The 20,133-nt window shown below is 40.4% G+C and overlaps 1 protein-coding gene across 2 annotated transcripts in view; it reads left to right on the top strand.

Moving 5' to 3' along the window:
* LOC123757298 (chaperonin containing TCP1 subunit 2) overlaps window positions 1-20,133 on the top strand; it is a 54,334-nt gene that overhangs the window by 3,490 nt on the left and 30,711 nt on the right. For both annotated transcript variants that reach the window (XM_045740857.2, XM_045740856.2), the window contains exons 2-7: window positions 700-871; window positions 2,956-3,062; window positions 4,177-4,377; window positions 7,703-7,868; window positions 13,459-13,598; window positions 13,973-14,061. In XM_045740857.2, coding sequence (XP_045596813.1) covers window positions 700-871; window positions 2,956-3,062; window positions 4,177-4,377; window positions 7,703-7,868; window positions 13,459-13,598; window positions 13,973-14,061 — 875 coding nt within the window. The remainder of the gene's footprint in view (window positions 1-699; window positions 872-2,955; window positions 3,063-4,176; window positions 4,378-7,702; window positions 7,869-13,458; window positions 13,599-13,972; window positions 14,062-20,133) is intronic.

The following is a 20,133-nucleotide window of genomic DNA, read 5'->3' as shown; positions in this document are numbered from 1 at the left end:
CCATACTGACCAGTCCAAGTAGATGGGGGCCATTTTTGTTCCTGGTGTGTGTGTTATGAAGGCATTAAAAAATAATGGAAAATTTCCTGCAGATTGCCCCAGAATGCAGTGCCAAAAAGCTAAAAGAAAATTAGCTATGTTTTCTCCAGGGGCTGGGGACCTGGTTTTGCTAAATCATTTTGGGCAACAATAGTTAAAAAATAGCAAGTTTTGGGTGTACAGTAATGGAGTTTCATTTGCAACGGATGGACTCTGGACCACACCGCCATTGAAGTGTGATCCTACTACAGTACTGTATACCTAATTTGGAAGACTTGGAAGGTACTTAACTCATGGAGTGTGCACCTGTTATGGCAAATTTTATGGTGCAGTTAAGGACGTACAGTATTTTTGTTGTTTATATAAATGTTCAGCTAATTTTAATGTCAATGTTTCCAAACTCAACCATTTTCATTTTAAATAACAAAGATTGATGAAAACATGAAAATGTGGTTTAATTAAATCAAAACTGCACAACCCTGAGAGTGCCTTAAGGGGCTATGGGCAGTTAAGGGAGCTGAAGCGGTTTCTAGTATAATTTTGAACACTACTGATGGTTTGGATGATATTGATATAATTTTTAGAACCTAAAGAATTAGCGTCAAATTGTGACACGACATTAAAATGTAATGTAATCGTAATTCTTGTTTTTTTTTTCAGGCTTTGGCACTTAATCCTGTTCAGATTATGAGAGCGGAGGCTGAGGAGGAACGTTCAGAAACGGCTCGCCTCTCCTCGTTCATTGGTGCTATTGCTGTTGGGGACTTGGTTCGCTCAACTCTGGGGCCGAGAGGCATGGACAAAATTCTTGTTGCAATTGGAAGAAGTGAAGGTATAAAAAATTTGTTATACAGATATTAAAAATGTTTATGTACGTTTGCAGATTCCGTATGTTCATGAGTAAACAGGTCTGAACGCAATACAAATTCACAGACACAACAAGAAATCATTGGAATATTTAATTACATAGTTTTCAAGTACATAGATGGAGAAAAGTTAAAAATGTTCACAATATTTTGTTATTCATTTTCAGTTTTGTTATGGCTCTGGTATCTAAATCTGGTATCTCACAGTATAAATTAGCAAAAGTTAAATAATATTTAAAAGTGATTTAAAGAACTAAACATAATTTATAAAAATAAGGGTTTGATACCTGCTTGATGGGGTTCTGGGGGGGGGGGGTTCTACTCTCCAAGCCCGGCCCGAGGCCAGGCTTGACTTGTGAGAGCTTGGTCCACCAGGCTGTTGCTTGAAGCGGCCCGCAGGCACACGTATCCACCACATCCTGGTTGGTCTGGCACTTCTTGAAGAAAACTATCAAGTTTTCTCTCTCGATGTCCACGGTTGTTCTGGCAGGTTGTCATTAGGGAATATAAGTTTCGGACAAGTGCAAACTGGATAACTAGGATACGATAAACATGTATATTGTAAGTGCATGTGCGAAATTACAGAAGTTTTGAAGCTAGGATTGAAAGGTCCCAGTTGTGAACTACAGGAAGATGATGGTATACAGAAAACTCGTATACTGTATTTAGTCATTTTACTGCTGGGTGTAAACTCTAGGTGGTGTGTGGGGAATTTTCTTGCAGTTGTTTATTTAAATTTAGATTTACAATGATTAAGTGGACTGTCGTCCGTCTGTCACCAGCGCCGTGTGCTAACTCTCGTTCCTGGTGTGCGGCGTTTTACCTCCTCCCTCACAGCTGATAGTTACGGCACCTCTTTTCTGTGTAAATTTACATACGAGAGGAGGCAAGTGCTAATATATGAGTGATTTTATTATCCTCAATTGAACAGTTTTATACTATTTCTGATGTTTTACCGCAAAGAATTAAGTAATTTAGGAAGTGTTATATTAAGATAGATTTCCCAGTATGAGCATTCCTCTTCCTCCATGAAACACTTATTCACGGTGGTTTGAAATTTTACTTTAAAGAGGAAATCAAAGAATTCGATCTAGTTATTGATTAAACTCTATCTAAGATGGCAATCACAGCCATCTGAAAGCAGCCATCATTTGAAAGCAGATTGCAGACGGAGTGTTATCAAGTGTTAGGCAAAAGAATAGTCACCATGAACATATGACAGCTGATGCAGCCATCCCTCTGCATGTTCTAGAACTAATAAACTTTCAATTATTAGATTATTAATATGGTTAGTAAAGTTAGCGTCTTGACTCAACGTATTGTACCTTATTGTGTCTAGGGTTAGTATTTGGGGTGTCGGAAATTTCTGACATGGTGTTTGAAACCACTGGAAATCTCTTAAATTATCGTAAAGCTAATAAAGGTGGATCACCACCTGGTTGATACCTGGTTGATGGGGTTCCGGGAGTTCTTCTACTCCCCAAGTCCAGCCAGAGGCCAGGCTTGACTTGAGAGGATGGTCCACTAGGCTGTTGCTTGGAGCGGCCCGCAGGCCCACATACCCACCGCAGCCCGGTTGGTCCGGCACTCCTTGGAGGAAACTATCTACTTTCCTCTTGAAGGTGTCCACAGTTGTTCCGGCAATATTTCTTATGCTTGCTGGGAGTATGTTGAACAACTGTGGACCTCTGATGTTTATACAGTTCTTTCTAATTGTGCCTATGGCACCCCTGTTCTTCACTGGTTCTGTTCTGCAGTTTCTTCCATATCGTTCACTCCAATACATTGTTATTTTACTGTGCAGATTTGGGACCTGGCTCTCCAGTATTTTCCACTTGTATATTATTTGATCTCTCCTGTCGTCTTTCTAACGAATACATTCGGATACAATAGCTTCTTTTACCACGACATACAATAGCTTCTTTTCTTGTAACTATACAATCATAATCATATAGGTACTTGTAAAGGGGAAGGGGGGGTAGGCTCTTATTTATGAATTAGTGAGTATAGGCGTAAAAGATTTAATGCTAAATAATGAATGGTTCAACAGGTCAGATCGAAGTAACAAATGATGGTGCCACAATCTTGAGGAACATTGGTGTGGATAATCCAGCTGCCAAGATTTTGGTAGATATTAGCAAGACCCAGGATGATGAGGTAAGGCTACATTTATAGGTTATTCCTACATTAATTGTAGAAATGTTCATTAGTACTCTCATAATTTTCTGTCAGTTTGGCAGACTCTTCCTGAATTGAACACTCGTACATCCACCAGACTCGCAAAAGTACAAAGATTGCTCATTCCTTATGTATATAATTCAGTGAATATCGGCAAAAGTCTCCTTCATTATTATCCCACATTTTGTGGTCTAATGACTTTTGCTAACAGTACAAAATAGGTCAGTACCACCGGCACACTTCTAGTTTGTGCCAGCTGAACGAGTGATGGTAGATAGGCGAGAATATGCAATAAAGAACATGTTGAGTTAGGAGAAGGATTTCCTAAGAAGAAGAAAAGGCTTGGAAGATGGACAGACATGGCTGACTGTGAGAAACTAGTAATTGTGAATATTTTCCAGGACATAATAGCTCCTATTTGTATCCTCCTGTACTTAGTCATGTGTATATGCCTAAGCTTCGTTTTAAACAATCCAGCAACCTCCCCCCCCCCATGCCAATTATGTTACCCAGCACTTTGTTCTATTAAGCCACAAACCAATTTCCAACAGTTTTTACTCGAATGTTTTCAAATAGACTTGTTTAATTTATAGCTGTTGTCTTCTGTTTTTAACTATATATATAATACTGTGTGGTTGCAGTGCTGTTATTTCCTTAATACATTTGTCCCCTTCATATTTTCTCTCATTACAGAATATAAAATAAGTCTGCCTAAACTCTATAAAGGGAGGTTTCAAATCACTAGGATTAACTTTTAACATCTTAGGGTTCCTTCAAGAGAATTCCTGTTCTGTTGTACAGTGCCTGATAAATTGTGCCTAACAATGGCAAGATAAGCTGAAGGATAACATTACTTGTTACCAACACCTTTTGATATCAACCCCAGTACACCTCCACTTTTTTTCCTTCATTCTTTTATTAGTCAGTTCTGTAGTTCTTCACTCTTTTTCTCCTCCTCCATGCTCTTCACTACTACTATTTCTTCATTTTCATCTTCTCTTCACTCATTTTTTGGTATCCGTCTTGCTCATTGTTTTCCTACTTCCTCCACCTCTTCCTCCTGTTGATGAGTTGTATGCACGTAATGTTTCAGGTGGGAGATGGTACAACGTCCGTGGTTGTTCTGGCTTCTGAGCTGCTGCGAGAAGCAGAGAGGTTGGTGTCGATGCGCATCCATCCACAGACCATCATAACTGGGTACCGCAAGGCCACAGACGTGGCTCGTGAAGCTCTCACAAACTCTTCTCAGGATAACTCTGCCAATCCAGCCAAGTTCAGAGAAGATTTACTAAAGGTTAGTTGAATTCAAAGAACATAAGAAAAAATTAGCTTTTTGTAGTTGTTTTAAGATTCTGTATGTTGATAGTTGAACATGTTCAGACTTAATCACTTTGCTTGATGATCCACAAGTTGGTTTAGGCAGTGTGTACATGTATACATACATACACAAACATTTATACACATATGCATGTAAATAATCCAGAGAAATGGCAATCCCCGTGGCACAGTGGTAAAACACTTGCCCAGCCCATCGTGAGCGCTTTGGCCTGGTTTCGTATCCTGGCTGGGGAGGATAGACTGGATGCCAATCCTTAACTGTAGTCTCTGTTCACCCAGCAGTGAATGGGTACCTGGTTGGTAAACGATTTGACGGGCTGTATTCCGGGGAAAATTAGGATTTAGGACTTGCCCGAAATGCTGTGCGTACTACGGTTTTGAGGAAAAACTGTGCCAGAAGGAACCAACCTGTAGGCATACATATTAGATATGGTAACAATGAAGACCCAAGATTGCGGTAGTAGTCATTTGTAACCTGTCCTTTATGTGCTACAACATCCCGGGAGGAAGATAAAAGCATGAAAGCTGGTTGAAACTGATGGAAAAGTTGTATATGTAGGCAAGGGGCAAGGGAAGTAAGGGCCAAGATTGAAATAATTTGGAACTTTATTCATGGCAGTAATGTAGAGACTATCAAGAGGGGTTTGATTGATTGTTGCCGCCGAAGGCGGCTAGTTTATTGTGCACCCCATACTCATCCTGTGAGCGGTAGTGCAAAAGCATTACAGAGGGCACAAAAGGTCTTTATCAGACCTCATCTTAGATTATTACATAAACAATTTCTTCAATCCTTCACACCTTATAGATACAATGTCAGCTAGTTACAGAGAAAGTGCTATTACAAGAGCTACATATTTACAGTAAGTCATCATACATTAATGGTAGGTTAATTATCGCTAATGCATAATAGTTCTGGCCAATGGGGATATTACAGAGTCATAGGGGAGCTTCTGTTTATTATTAGTCCTCACAATACACTACTTGTTTCTGAATCTCATATGTCGTTCAACTACTGGAAGCAAAATGTGGGTACAGTGCAAGGATTTCAGGTAATTTATCCATGGTAATAAGATAAGTTGCCATATCATACAGAGTGAGCTTAGATTTATCTCTAAAAGGCTCAATTTTACAACAATGAAAGATATAGTGTTTGAGTGTGTCCCTGCCTATGTCCACACACTTTACACTTAACTTCATCTAGATCCCTATACAAGCTGAACTGCCAGAGATACTTGTAGCCAAGTCTTATACGAGCTGTGACAACATCTGTTAGTCTACTGACTTTGTTACTTGCCCCATACACATGTTTTACTTCACACATTTCATTGTGATGAACAATGGACCTGCTAGTTCCAGTTTGCACTGTTCTACTTTCTTCAAATCCAGGAGTTCTCGTCTAATGACACTTTTAAGGGACCTATTTGATAACTCAAGATTACGTTCAATACTGTCTTTATTTACTGCAGCCTTAGCAAGGGTGTCAACTTTGTCATGTTCCTGCATGCCAATGTGAGAAGGAATCCACAACATTTTTATATTTACCCTCTTGCTAAGTATTCTTTTATATCTACGTCTAGCTTCCAAGACAAGCACGTTATTACTTGATTGCAAACTATCTTATGATGGGACTAAAGCTGCTGCATGATAACAAAAACAACGTTGTGTCAGTTGCACTGTTAGAACACATACGAAATGGAACTAGCGAGTCTAAATGGATTCAAAGAACTGCCACTCGTATTAAAATGATGGGACTGCACGATGTATATACAGATGAAAGAGTACAACACTTCCTTCCACCCTGGCAGATAGTACCTTTTGACATCCTGACCCCTGCATACCCCACCAAGAAACTAATCACAAGCAACCCTCATGCTCAGCTTGCTGCTAAATTAAGCACCATAGAACACATTCACAATATACAAGCTGAAAACAACATTGCACAGACCATATACACTGACAGATCACTCAATACAGCTACAGGGAGGGCAGGAAGTGCTGTTATTGCTCATCAGCCCGATGGCAGCACAATTCAAAGAAATATCCGAATTAGTAACTGGGCGTCCACAATGCAAGCCGAGTTGGTAGCGATACTGGTAGCACTCGAAATTATTGACAACACTGAAGTAGACAGCTTAATTATTTCTGACTCCCTATCCTCACTACGAGCAATTAAGAGGGGTAAAATGTTAAGAGCAAAACTGGCAGGCATATTAAGAAATATAAAGGGGCCTCGTAGCCTGGTGGATAGCGCGCAGGACTCGTAATTCTGTGGCGCGGGTTCGATTCCCGCACGAGGCAGAAACAAATGGGCAAAGTTTCTTTCACCCTGAATGCCCCTGTTACCTAGCAGTAAATAGGTACCTGGGAGTTAGTCAGCTGTCACGGGCTGCTTCCTAGGGGTGGAGGCCTGGTCGAGGACCGGGCCGCGGGGACACTAAAGCCCCGAAATCATCTCAAGATAACCTCAAGATAAAGAAAACACTTATGTCATTTGGGTTTCAGAAGAAGAGGCAAATCTATATGAGCTGTTTTCTGTAAACTGCCTGCTTCATGTTAAAACACAATATTGCTTTGCCCTGTGGTGTAAGGAATGGGGCCATTGTCCCACACACCTCGTGAGCAATATCTGCCCAAGTTCAAGCCCTGAACAGGGAGGGATGGATGCTTGGCATTGATCCATAATTGATCAGTGCTGTTCACCAGCCGTAATTTGAGACTTGATTTTCAAGCCAATGGGTGGATTGTGTATGGCTCAAGATGAGCTGTGGAAAGAGAGCTGTAAGCCTGTGTCTGGGAAATAAGTGACTAATATCAAATCTGCTCACTAAAATAATCTCTAAAAGAGAGCTGGAGGCAAGTGGAAATCTATAAAATAGTCTCATTAAAACATAGAGGTACAGTGAGCTCGCTAGCTTTTCATCGTGTCATCTAGTTTTCATCATGTGATAGTGTTGAGTAGGGAACTTGATACCTGCCTCCTAAAGGGTTCGTGATCAACTGGTGGGGTTCTTCAGTGGGACTGTGACAGGCAAGCACCAGTATGACTGAGCCCTTAACTAAGATGACTGGTCCAAGGGAGCAGAACCACCACAAGGTATGAAATGCAGGATGAGGTAATCAATAGCCAGATTGGTTTAGGATGTTATTGCTTCTTTGCTACAAGATATTTGATTGAACCAGAGGCAAGTGGGTTTTAAACATTGTATTAGTGTATAAATATTTTGATCTGATAGTTGATTCGTAATAAAAGTGCTTAAAATTTAAATGTTATTGTCTTACAGATTGCCAAAACTACCCTCAGCTCAAAGATCCTTTCTCAACACAAGGAATTCTTTGCTCAGTTGACTGTTGATGCTGTGTTAAGACTTAAAGGTTCTGGCAACCTTGAAGCAATCCAGATCATTAAGAGGCAGGGTGGCACCCTTGGGGATTCGTTCCTTGATGAAGGTAAGATTATGGTGTTGAAGGGAGCTCTATCACAAGGGACACCAACCCCCCCCCCTTTTCCCACCCCCGCCTAGTAGCCCAGTAGAGATGTTGTGGTCTATATTGTGAGGATCTGCCAGTAGGGATGCTGTGATCTATATCATTAGGTCCCAACGCTCTTCCAGTAGGGATGCTGTGATCTATATCATTAGGACCCAACTCCCTTCCAGTAGGGATGCTGTGATCTATATCATTAGGTCCCAACTCTCCCAGTAGGGATGCTGTGATCTATATCATTAGGACCCAACTCCCTTCCAGTAGGGATGCTGTGATCTATATCATTAGGTCCCAACTCTCCCAGTAGGGATGCTGTGATCTATATCATTAGGACCCAACTCCCTTCCAGTAGGGATGCTGTGATCTATATCATTAGGACCCAACTCTCCCAGTAGGGATGCTGTGATCTATATAATTAGGACCCAACTCTCCCAGTAGGGATGCTGTGATCTATATCATTAGGACCCAATGCTCTCCCAGTAGGGATGCTGTGATCTATATCATTAGGACCCAACGCTCTCCCAGTAGGGATGCTGTGATCTGTATCATTAAGACCCAACTCCCTCGCAGTAGAGGTGCTGTGATCTATGAGAACATCAAAATGACCATTCCCCTCCTGGGTAACCCGCAAACAGGTGCCTTAATCCTTGCACAACGACATGGTGGCACTACCTGTGCTCTATATCATGAACACCCTTAGTAGAGACGATGTGGTATATATTGTAAGGTCGTGTGTGTACTTGCCTATTTGTGTTTTCAATTTGTGCCTGCAAGATTGAGCATTGGCTCTTTGATCCCGCCTTTCTAGCCACCGGTTGTTTAAAGCAATGGCTCCTGTCCTATATCCCTATCATATCTAGTTTTGAAATTACGAATACAATTATTCTCTCGCAACCTGCTCCTCAAGTTCGTTCCATTTCCACACTACTCTCACTAAAAGAAAACTTCCTAACATCTGACTCGTTTCCATCTTCCACCCATATCCCCATGTTGTGTTAAAATGTTCCCACTGAATACTGTCTCTTTCCACTGTCAAGCCCCCTAAGTATTTTTTGTTTCTATCATATCTCCCTGCTCCATCCTTTTTTTCTAGTGTCATCAGGTTCAGTCCCTTCAGTTGCTCTTTATACCCCCATCCCTCGTAACTCTGGGACGAGCCTCGTTGCAAACTTCTGACCGTTTTCCAGTTTCCTTGTGTGTTTCTTCAGGTGGGGACTCCATGATGGCGCATCATACTCTTAGGAGTCACATAGGCAGTGTAAAGCTCCCTAAATGCCTCCTTACTTAGGTTTCTGAATGATGTTATAACCTTTGCCAGCATAGTGTATGCTGCTGTCATTATCCTATTTATATGTGCCTCAGGAGTTAGATTAGGTGTTACATTCACTCCCAGGTCTTTCCCGAATCATCACAGGTAAATAGTTTCCCTTCATTGTGTACTGTCCCTAATCCTGTCTCCATAATTTTACATTTGCTCATGTTGAACTCCAGTAGCCATTTCTGAACTTCTCTGGAACCTATTAAAAGTCCTCTTGGAGGATCTTACAATCCTCATCTGTCACAACTCTTCTCATAAATTTTGTGTCATCCGCGAATATAAACATACAGGATTCTACTCGTGTAGGTATGTCGTTTACGTATATTAGAAATAGAACAGGTCCCAGAGCGATCCTTGAGGTACCCCACTTGGACTGGTTGCCAGTCTGACTTTTTGCCCCTTACTGTTACTCTCTGGCTCCTTCCTGTTGGACAGTTCCTTGCCCAAGTTAGATTTTCCACTTACTGTACTCCTGCCTGCCTCTTAAGTTTGAATGTCTCCTATGTGGTACTATATCGAAGGCTTTCCGATAGTCCAGAAATGTGCAATCTGCCCTTCCTTCCATGTCCTACCTTATTCTTGTTACCTTATCATAAAATTCCAGAAGGTTTGTTAGGTATGATTTCCCTTCCCTGAACCCATGTTAGTGTTTATTTACATGCCTAATATTCTCTAGGTGTGTAACTAGCCTTAACCCCTCAACTGCTCGGCTTCCATATATGACACCCCCCAGTGCGCAGGAAATAAATTCTCTGGATTTTTTTTTTTGTTTGTTTGTTTGTTTGTCGAAAACCCTTCCCTGAATTTGGATATGTTAACAAAAAGTCGAAATTGTACTTACTTTGTCTGCTATGGGGTCCGTAAGTTCGCGCGTGAAGTCATCATCAATCCCTGGTCGCCCGTGGTGTATGCCCCCGGGGCCACTAGCGCGCCTGGCTCAAGATGAGCCAGTTGCCACGAATATGTTTTTGCTCATTTTTTGCGCACGGTTCCAAATACATTGTTTTTTCGTGCCAACGTGTAATGAACACACACTATTATGGCAGTAGAACATCCGTACTGTCCAAAGACACTGTTACGTGCATGACACGTGTACACATGTTGCACATATTTCCCATGCATAGTGCTAATTTATGTATATATACAATCTATTTACACACTATACACTATCACACACTGTACATTCACCATCAACACACTCAGAACTCTGCGAGTGTCAGCTGCCACACCAGCCAGTCTCCCTCTCTCCTCCAACATATTATTTGCCAACATTGCTCCTCCCACCATACTGTTATTGTTTTTATTACACTATTTACAAGTTATGTATACCTATCTACATGTTATATTCACCAGAACTATGCAAGTAAGCCGGTATTGTCCAATTTTTACAGTGGCCACCATACTCTTCACGAGAAATCACACAGCAGCCAGCAGACGACGCTAGGATTACGTCGCCTCCCTCCCCAAAATAGCTCCTCCCAACATACTCCTGTTGCTGTTATTACACTATATACACACATTGTATATACCCATGTACAAATGTGTTCACCATAGCAAACCACTAAGCTAGTATGATGAGCGAAACAAGAGTGGCTGCCACACACACAGTGAGGTTACCTCGATTATCTCCCTCGCTCCCTCACCACAATTCCTCCTACCACAATACTACGCACAGTGTTAATTATCACCACAATCCTGCTGTTATCACAATACTGGTCACTAAATCCTGTAAATGAATAATTGACCACACGTTTATTTTGTGAAGGAACCTAGGAAGTCATTTGAAGAATCCTAGATGGACGAAATAATGCTGTGGTGCTGTGGCTAGCACTGTGAACATTGTGAACAGCATTGAATCATTGATATTTGAACATTGTACACAGTCATTATCACACTCGGGCTCTTCTGTAATACTATCATGACTAAATAATAGTTATATATATATTTTGACATTATTAGGCGATGCTGTGGTCACAAGCTGAACAGCATTGCTGTGAGCTCATGCTGCATGCGCCAGCCTTGGTTGCTCACTCAGTACTGAGGCTCTCGCACCCAGGAATGTGACCCACGATTTTTTTTAAAGATGGTGTCTGTTTACAAGAGCCCTGAGGAAACTGATGTGAACCCCATGTAGCTGCAGGAGTTTTTAATTGAGCACTAAAAATAAAAATACCTGGGGGTGCATTGTGCACCCCAGACGTGGGCCTGCTGGCACGTTGTGCAGTTTATGGGTTAACCTGATTATTCTTTCAAGTACTTTATGGGAATGTTTGTTAGCGATACTTGTCTATAGTTAAGTGCCTTTTCCGTGTCTCCTCTCTTGGAGTGTGTTGTGTGTGCACGTTCTAATTCTAACAGGTTCCCGTTCAGTACCCGAATGCTTCATCATATGACTTCATTAATAAGAATACTGTACTAAAGTTTAAGCAAAAAAAATGATTTCTATTTAAATTGCAAATATGGAAATTGAGCAATGTGCCCAGTGGCTCTATGGGCCCACAGCAGTGTCGCTTGATATGCATTTCGCGTAAAGTACTTTACTAGAGAAAATAATGAAGAGCAGCACTTTGATAGGACAAATTTTGTAATAAATGGCTACATGGTTTTTATGGGAAAAGTAATTACTATATAGATGATTACAATAGGGTCACAGTTTAAGACAAGCGAGTTTCTCACACTTCCAAAAGAATTACAACAAATAAGCATTATTGCAAGATGATTACATATCCAGTACTGTAATAAAAATTTGTAATTTTTTCCATACAGTACAGTATACCATGGAAAAATTCTTAAAATAATTAAACACCTTGATTGTATTCTACATTATTAAAGTAGCAAATTAATTCAGTACGTCATTGTCCTCAATACACAGCAATAAGTATTCATGCAGAAGTGATGTGTTTGTTGTCAAATGCAACCCAAATTTTATTACATTTTGAATAAGAAAAACTCCAATTTTCTGTGAGGAGCCCCTTTGTCTCCCTGGAGCTATCAGGCTAATACAGTACTGTATGTGAATATTTGTCTGGGGCATTAGTCAATGGAGTTCCACCTACCGGGGACCACGAGCCAGATCTTGGCCCCTTCAGAGAGGCAAGAATAACCTCTGGGGAACCCCCCCCCCCCCTCTCCCCTGTGGTTGGCAGTATTGTTTGTCTGCCATCGACTGGAGTTAGGCACCCTGAAAGATAGGCCTAACATAACAAACCCCACTTGGTAAGAAAATTGCAACCGAAGACCGAACAGGGTGGCAGAACTCCAAACACCCAAGGAAACGGGCAAATGAGCAAACATCACATGCCGCGCAGCTCGTCTGTACAGCCCCCCCCCTCAAAGGGTTTGAAAGGAAGGGTTTTAGACGATAAATGTCCCTGTGCCCCAGTCTCTGACCAGGTCTCCTGGTTAGTGGTTTGGTTGATCAGGCTGTTGGATGCGGCTGCTCGCAGCCTGATATACGAATCGCAGCCAGGTTCATGAATCACAGCCTGATACACGAATCACAGCCTGATACACGAAACACAGCCTGATATATGAATCACAGCCTGCTTGATCGGGTATTCTTTGAAGGTTCAAGAGTTCTCTTGAATACTGTACGAGTCCGGCCAGTTGTGCCCCTTATGGGAGTGTGTTTAAAAGTCTTTGGCATTTGATGTTGAATGAAGTCTCTTTCAATGTTAGGAAGCTTTGTGCACAATACAGTAACACCGTGGTCATGTTTGTCGAAAGCTTTTGCAAAGTCTACGTGTACCTGCTTGAATTTACAAAATATATTTATTCTCATGCTTGCCGATTGGTTCATTGTGTACTTAATTATATGTACTGTATGCATCTTTTACCAAAGATGAACATAAAGGCATTAAATGTAAAAAAGTACATTTACATATAAATGATGTGTTTGAGGGTTCCAAGAGTCATTCTGAAAGATAGCAGCTTGCTGTACAGGTTGTAGTTTTTGTCATGGACAATTTCTGCTCAAAACAATGTAGTATGTGGAAGCCTAAGCAACTAAATCAGCTTTTGTAGCCTGATATGCTATGGTGTAATAACTACTGGGCAAATATTTTAATTCTTTAGCCAGCTTGTATGTATATAAGTAAAGATAGTTTATTCATACACAATTACATGTATGTATCTCATTTCTTTCTTTAATTATTTTTACCTATATATTGTCAAAGTATGTCAAAATAATAAACGAATATGATGAACTGATAATTTATGATGGGTTTACTATTTTAGGGTTCATCTTGGAGAAGAAGATTGGTGTGAACCAGCCCAAACGTATTGAAAATGCCAAACTTCTCATTGCCAACACTCCAATGGACACAGACAAAATCAAAGTTTTTGGCTCGAAAATCTCTGTTGAATCCACAGCTAAGGTGGGAAAATTATTTTTAGTGTTTTACATACGTTTCATTTGGATTGTGGTCGAGACAAAATCTATATATATTATTGTAGCTAGAAATAATGGTTTGAAGAAGTGAAAGCTTAATATTGCTGCAGGGCATGTCATGACATACCTTCTCTTTACAATGTTTGAGTTACATCCCAGGGAAGGCTTCAAGTTCTAGTTGAACAGCAATTAGTTGCCTCTGGAATCCTTCCTTATTGTGGCTGTTCATAGTGTGGTTGATAGAGCTACCATTTCGTTCTCTGGGGGCCGGAGGTTCGAGGCGTCTAAAGACCAACTGAATGAAATTAACCACATTTATTGTGGTTGACAATTTGATATATTTGCTTGTTACTTACCTAGGTTGCTGAAATTGAAGTAGCAGAGAAGGAGAAGATGAAGGCAAAGGTTCAAAAGATACTGAAGCATGACATTAATGTCTTCATTAATAGGTAAGTGAAAGTTTGCAGATAGTTTGGGGTTTCAGTCTACCTGTATGTTTGTTTTTAAGTTACAGCCAGCAATAATATCGTTCCCACAAATAGGGGTTTTCCTATTTTCTTGCATGTTTCTATGGGAAAAATTTAGCATTATCTTGGCACAGAGAAGAGGAAGCAGTATAAAGTTTTTACATTAGCTAAAATATTTTCACCATAAAATATTGGTGGTCTTTGTTCATAAACATGGCAATTACACCATAGAGCAAAAAGCAATAGTATAATATATTTTGGAGTTATCATGTGAGAAGACTACTTGCAGTTATGACAACTACTTTATTGTGTTAAAGAACACAATGCAAGCATTGTGTTCCCCCGCAAGCACAATTAGGTGAGTACAATAAAGATGGTGTCATAGCTGCGAGAACAATAACAGGGCGGATAATAAGAACTTTTGAAGCAAGATCCCAAAGCAATGATAAATTTTATGATATTGTTCTCAAGGATGGAACATTGTTGCACACTGACAGCCCTATTCAAAGTTGGAGACTGTGCAGAGTTCTTTTATTGCCCAAACCCACTTGATAAAACATCTTAAGTTTTTGGGATCCTTTAAAATGTTTAAATATGTATTCTCTAAAGCATAGGTGAGAGAATAATTTACGCTTGGAAAATAGTAGAGGGACTGGTTCTAAATCTACACATGGAATTAACTCCTCATGAGACCAAGAGACATGGCAGGAAGTGCAAAATAGCCCTGTTAAAAAGCAAAGGTGCATTAGGTATGTTGAGAATGCTTCAACATTAAGGGGCCAAATATAACACACACACACTCTCAGAACATAAACACCTCCAAAAGATAGCCGATTAACATGGCTGTGATTCATACGCTAGACTGAGCATCTGCATCTAACAGTGTGATTGGCCAGACTACCCACTGTTGGAGCTTGTCAGGATCTTCCTGCAGCACTACTGCCCCCCCCCCCCCCCCCTTTTTTTTTTTTTTTTTTTTTTTTTTTTTTTTTTTTTTTTTTTTTTTTATTTACTTCGTGTCGTCTGCAAATATGCATGAATGCACTTCCTTCATTTAGTTATTTACGTAGAAGCAGCATTGGGCCCATAATCACTGTAAGACCCCACTTGTGTGTCTCATCCTAACTTCTGACTAGTCTTGTAAAATATTTACTTAATCTGGTTTGGGGTTTTATTAGTTATCCCACCTTGCCTCTCCATTGTATTTACCAGCTTTTTGTGCGGAACGTTATATGTTGCTATATCTTTATTTTTTCCTCTAAATTTATATTGCCCTTTTTGTTAGCAGTTTTCCTCTGTAGGGCCTGTACCATTGTCTTCCCTATTACATTTAACAATTTATATCAAGAAATGCATTATAGTGACTGGTTTGTTTAGGAATAACCTGGTTTGTTTAGGAATAACCTGGTTTGTTTAGGAATAACCTGGTTTGTTTAGGAATAACCTGGTTTGTTTAGGAATAACCTGGTTTGTTTAGGAATAACCTGGTTTGTTTAGGAATTGCAGGTTATTAATAATCGTTGTTAGTGAAAAACGGAGTATCTTTTCTACCTCATTCAGCGGTAGTGATAAATGATCTAAAAAGAAGAGCAAGGTTAATTAGTGGTTCACCATAAATGCAAGGATGTCAATAGATTTAAAAGAAAGAATGCTTGTAAATGCAGCAGAGTTCCTAGGTAAATTTGGAGGCAGTTAGGAGAGCCAGAAGGGAATTGGTCAGTTTTGAAATTGACGTGGTGGCAGTGGCAGGCACACTCAGCTTACGACACCCCCCCCCCTCCCTCACAAAGATTCCTCCCCCCCCCCCACACATCACTAATTCTCGACACAATGCTGCTATTATCAGAATCGTGGTCAGTAAATCCTGTAAATGAATAATTTTCCACAAGTTTATTTTGCAAAGGAACATGAGAAGTTGTTTCAAGATTCTTAGATGGACCAAATAATGACATTGTGCTGTGGCTAGCGCTGTGAACATCTTTAACAGCATTGTGTTCACTGATATCTGAACATTATACAGTCTTTATCACAGCCAGGCTCTTCTGTAATAATACTATCATGGCTAAATAATAGCAGTTACATATATATATTTTAAAATTTTTAGGTGGTGCTGTGGTCACAAGCTGAACAGTAGTGCTGTTAGCTCATGCTGCGTGCAGCAGCCTTGGTTGCTCACTCAGTACTGAGGCTCTCACACCCGCGAATGTTACCCACGATTTTTGTTTTTTTAACACTTCCGCTGGCCCGACCAGTGACCCGCCGCACCCCGCAAGGTAGGCCGAGCATTACCTGTGAACACACAAATCCACTTCAGTGTTTACTCTATTCAGTTTCCTTGCCTCAATTTTCGTCCTACGTCATTCAATTTGGTATCAAATCGTTTGCAATAGAATGCTGTGAAGGGATATTTGCATATAAGAACATAAAAATCTCACTTTTCTATACTTTTGACAAACACACTATATCTTTTCTCTCATACGTGTCTTTCACTGCTTTCATCATGGATTGGCTTTGTTCTTGATTACTATACATCTTGAAGTCAATTTTTCTTGGCTAATACACAAAAATACACAAAAGTATGTAACAAGAACATACCTGACATAAAATAACCAGAATGAGGAAACTTTTTTGACTCTAGGGAAGACCGCTGCTGTCTGTCATGAGTGAGGTCACGAGAACAGTAAGCCTCCAGCGTGGGTGGATGCCCTTACGGCGGGGTCGGGATGCCACGTGGGGTAAAAAGAGAATGGGAAGACGTTGGCTCGCATTTTAAAATAAGTCCCATATTTGGACAATAGGTTGATTTTTTTGTTTTAAATGTTTAAATTTATGACAGTTTGCATCAGCACAAACTCTGGGTGTTGTTTTATGCCTCGTATTGCGGCATCAGGCAGCGAAAGTGTTAACCCTTGTGGTGTTAACAGTATCGTGCGTGGTGCGTGAGCGCCGCAGACTATGATGTCATGGGGCGGACGGTGCGGGCGAGCGTGCGGCGACGCCTAAATGTGTATACAGTACTCGTTTTGGTTTTCTCACCTTAAGTCTCATGCTACGTCGTTCGTTTTGGTATCATTGTGTTCGCAGTTAAATTCCCTGCAGGTGTATATGCATATACTGTAATATCCAAAAGCCTGGCGAGACTTCCCGCAGCAAAGCCTAAAGTTACCCGTGAACGAGCACCAATTTGCACACCACAACTTAATGTGTATACTCGTTCAGTTTGATAACATTAATTTTCGTGTTACATCGCTCGTTTTGGCATCAAATTGTTTGCAATATAAAGGTGCACATTTTAACACTTTCGCGCTCTCAGCGCTCAAAAAAAAACAATACCCCAGATGCTTTCGGCACTTTGCGCGCCTACGCGGTAAGACCGAAAAGTGTACACTCTTTTGACTGTCCTGACAATAATTGAAGGCGCACGTATTTAAATTTGGTATCACTGTGTTCGCAATGAAATTGTCTATAAGAGCATACCTATAAAATGCCGCCCAAGCATAAGGAGTATCAACACCAAATAAAAAACTATGCAGATCACTCGCCGAGAGCGCCAAACAGCAACAAAATGTTTCCACTCTCTTAATGGTTGCGAAGCCTACAGTTGTCCTACATCGCTAATTTTGGTATCATTGGAATCGCAATAAAATTCTCTACACGGACATATGCATATGAATGTTTAATATAGGTAATTGCCCACCCGCAAGAGTGTGTGAAGTGGAGAGTAGTTAGCCGCGAGCGCACTGGCGAAAACACGGGGGAAATCATGCTTGGAAAGTTTATACGTTTCCCGACCCTACTTTTCTATGTACGTATTTCTTTTTTATACCAATGTGTTCGCAATAAAATTTTCTATAAGATGAACTGTATAACATTTGTACAAAGCATGTGTAAGAGAAGCGCCAAATATAGAACCACGTCGCTCAGTATGCGTTCGCGGCAGAAACGAACGCATTGTTTTCGTTCGTTTGATGTTTGTCATGTTTATACTTGTTGAAACATTTTATAATTTGTATGACAGTGATCGCAGTAAAATTCCCTACACAGACATATACATAACACATACAAATATTTCCCACGTGTTGGATATATCAACGGCTAAAGGGAACCCACTGCCACACGCTCGCCACACCCCCAAACATACTTTGTGTATTTTTTTTTTTACTCATAGAAGTTTGTGATATAATATTCATTCTGGTACCAAAACATTCGCAAATAAATTCCCTACAAAACAAAAGTATCCCCATCCATTTCGGTTAAAAAATGGAATTTATAGAAATATTTTTTCGATGGACGAGAAAACTCGGCTGTTATGCAGAATCATAAGAGAAAACGGCGACGAGTTATCTCTAATCTAAAGCGCGAAAGTGTTAAAACTAGTCCCCTAATAATAGCACAATAAGTAGAATTTTAACAAATATTTTAAAATTTAAAATTTAGACCCAAAAAGTATTTATAATCTTTCAAGTGTTCTGACAAAGTTTCGTGTTACATCTTTCATTTTGGTATTAAATGTGCACATTCTAAAGGCGCTTATTTTGAAACTATCCCGAGGTCGATTGGATAAAAAATGAATTTTATACATATATTTTTGGAGTGGACGCGAGTCGTGTCCACGGCTAGGACTAAAGAGAAAAAAAGTGGACGTGATCGGTGTCCAAAGCACGCGATAGTGTTAAGGGTTATTTGGCGATTGTCACCCACAGGCGCATAAAAAAAAAAATCATCTAAATCTGTTAATTTGTGTTCCCTGATCACGGAAAAAATCATAAAAAAATCGTAAGTGGAATATTTTGCCAGCTATAGGGCAGGGAAGTCTGGCAAAAAAGAGGCGCTGACTCTGCATGCGTCGGAAGGTGGTCTGCTCAGCGCCAGCTGTCGGGAAGGAGTGACCACAAAGAGATAATTATCTAATTGTTTCAATGTCTGATTTTTCTTCGTTTTTTGCTGTAATATTATTAAATAGTGTGTAGTGTGATATATTTATATAATGTGTGAATCATCGCTGTACAGTACTCAAAATTATGGTGTGCATATTATTGATTCAATTATTATGTTCATAAATCAATAAACAAATACTTTGTTGGTTATTACACTATATACACTGGTTATATATACTTATCTGCATGTTTCGTTTACCACAACGAACCACTAAGTTGATATTGCCAGTCAAAAAGCAGTGAGGTGTGGCCACCACATCTGCCAGCCTCTCTCTCACCGCCACTCCCTCAATGACTCCTCACTCGCCCACATCCTCCTCCCACCATACTGTTCTTGCTTTTATTCACTATATATAAACGTTATGTTCTGTTCACCATAGCTGTTCATCTAAGCTGGTATAGTGCCCAAACAGCAGAGTTGCCACCCCTACGCAGCATGATAAATCATGCAGAGGTCGCCACCTCCCTCACCAAAATGGCTTCTCCCCACACTCCTTTTGCTGTTATTACACTATATATACACATTATATATAAGTATCTACATTTGTGTTCACTATAACAAACCACTAAGTTGGTATGCTGAGTGGCAGTGGCAGCCAGTGGCGGTGACCCGCTCCCTCTGTCACCTCACCTTACTCGCCACCATTCTCCTCCCACCATACATTTTTTGCTTTTATTCACTGTATACAGACATTATATATAAGTATCTGCATGTTTTGTTCACCATAGCGAACCACTAAGCTGGTATAGTGAGTCCAGACAGTAAAAGGTGGTCACACAGAGTCAGCAGACAATGCTACCTCCCTCTCCACCAAGATTACTCCTCCCAGTACAGCGCTAATTATCACAACAATCCTGCTATTATCAGAATCCTGGTCAGTTTTATCACAGTCAGGGGTCTTCTGTAATACTATCATCACTAAATAATAGTATGTACATACATATTATGGCATTTTTAGGAGATGCTGTGACCACAAGCTGGTCAGCAGTGCTGTGAGCTCATGCTACGTGCGCCAGCCTTGGTGGCTCACTTAGTACTGAGACCCTCACACCTGGGAAAGGTGGCCAATGATATTTTTTAAATGGCGTCTGTTTACAAGAGCCCTAATGGTGAGGT

Source organism: Procambarus clarkii, chromosome 13 (genome assembly GCF_040958095.1).
Source record: "Procambarus clarkii isolate CNS0578487 chromosome 13, FALCON_Pclarkii_2.0, whole genome shotgun sequence".
NCBI lineage: Eukaryota > Metazoa > Arthropoda > Malacostraca > Decapoda > Cambaridae > Procambarus > Procambarus clarkii.
The sequence above is the reverse complement of the archived record's forward strand: the minus strand, read 5'-3'. Positions and strand labels throughout refer to the sequence as shown.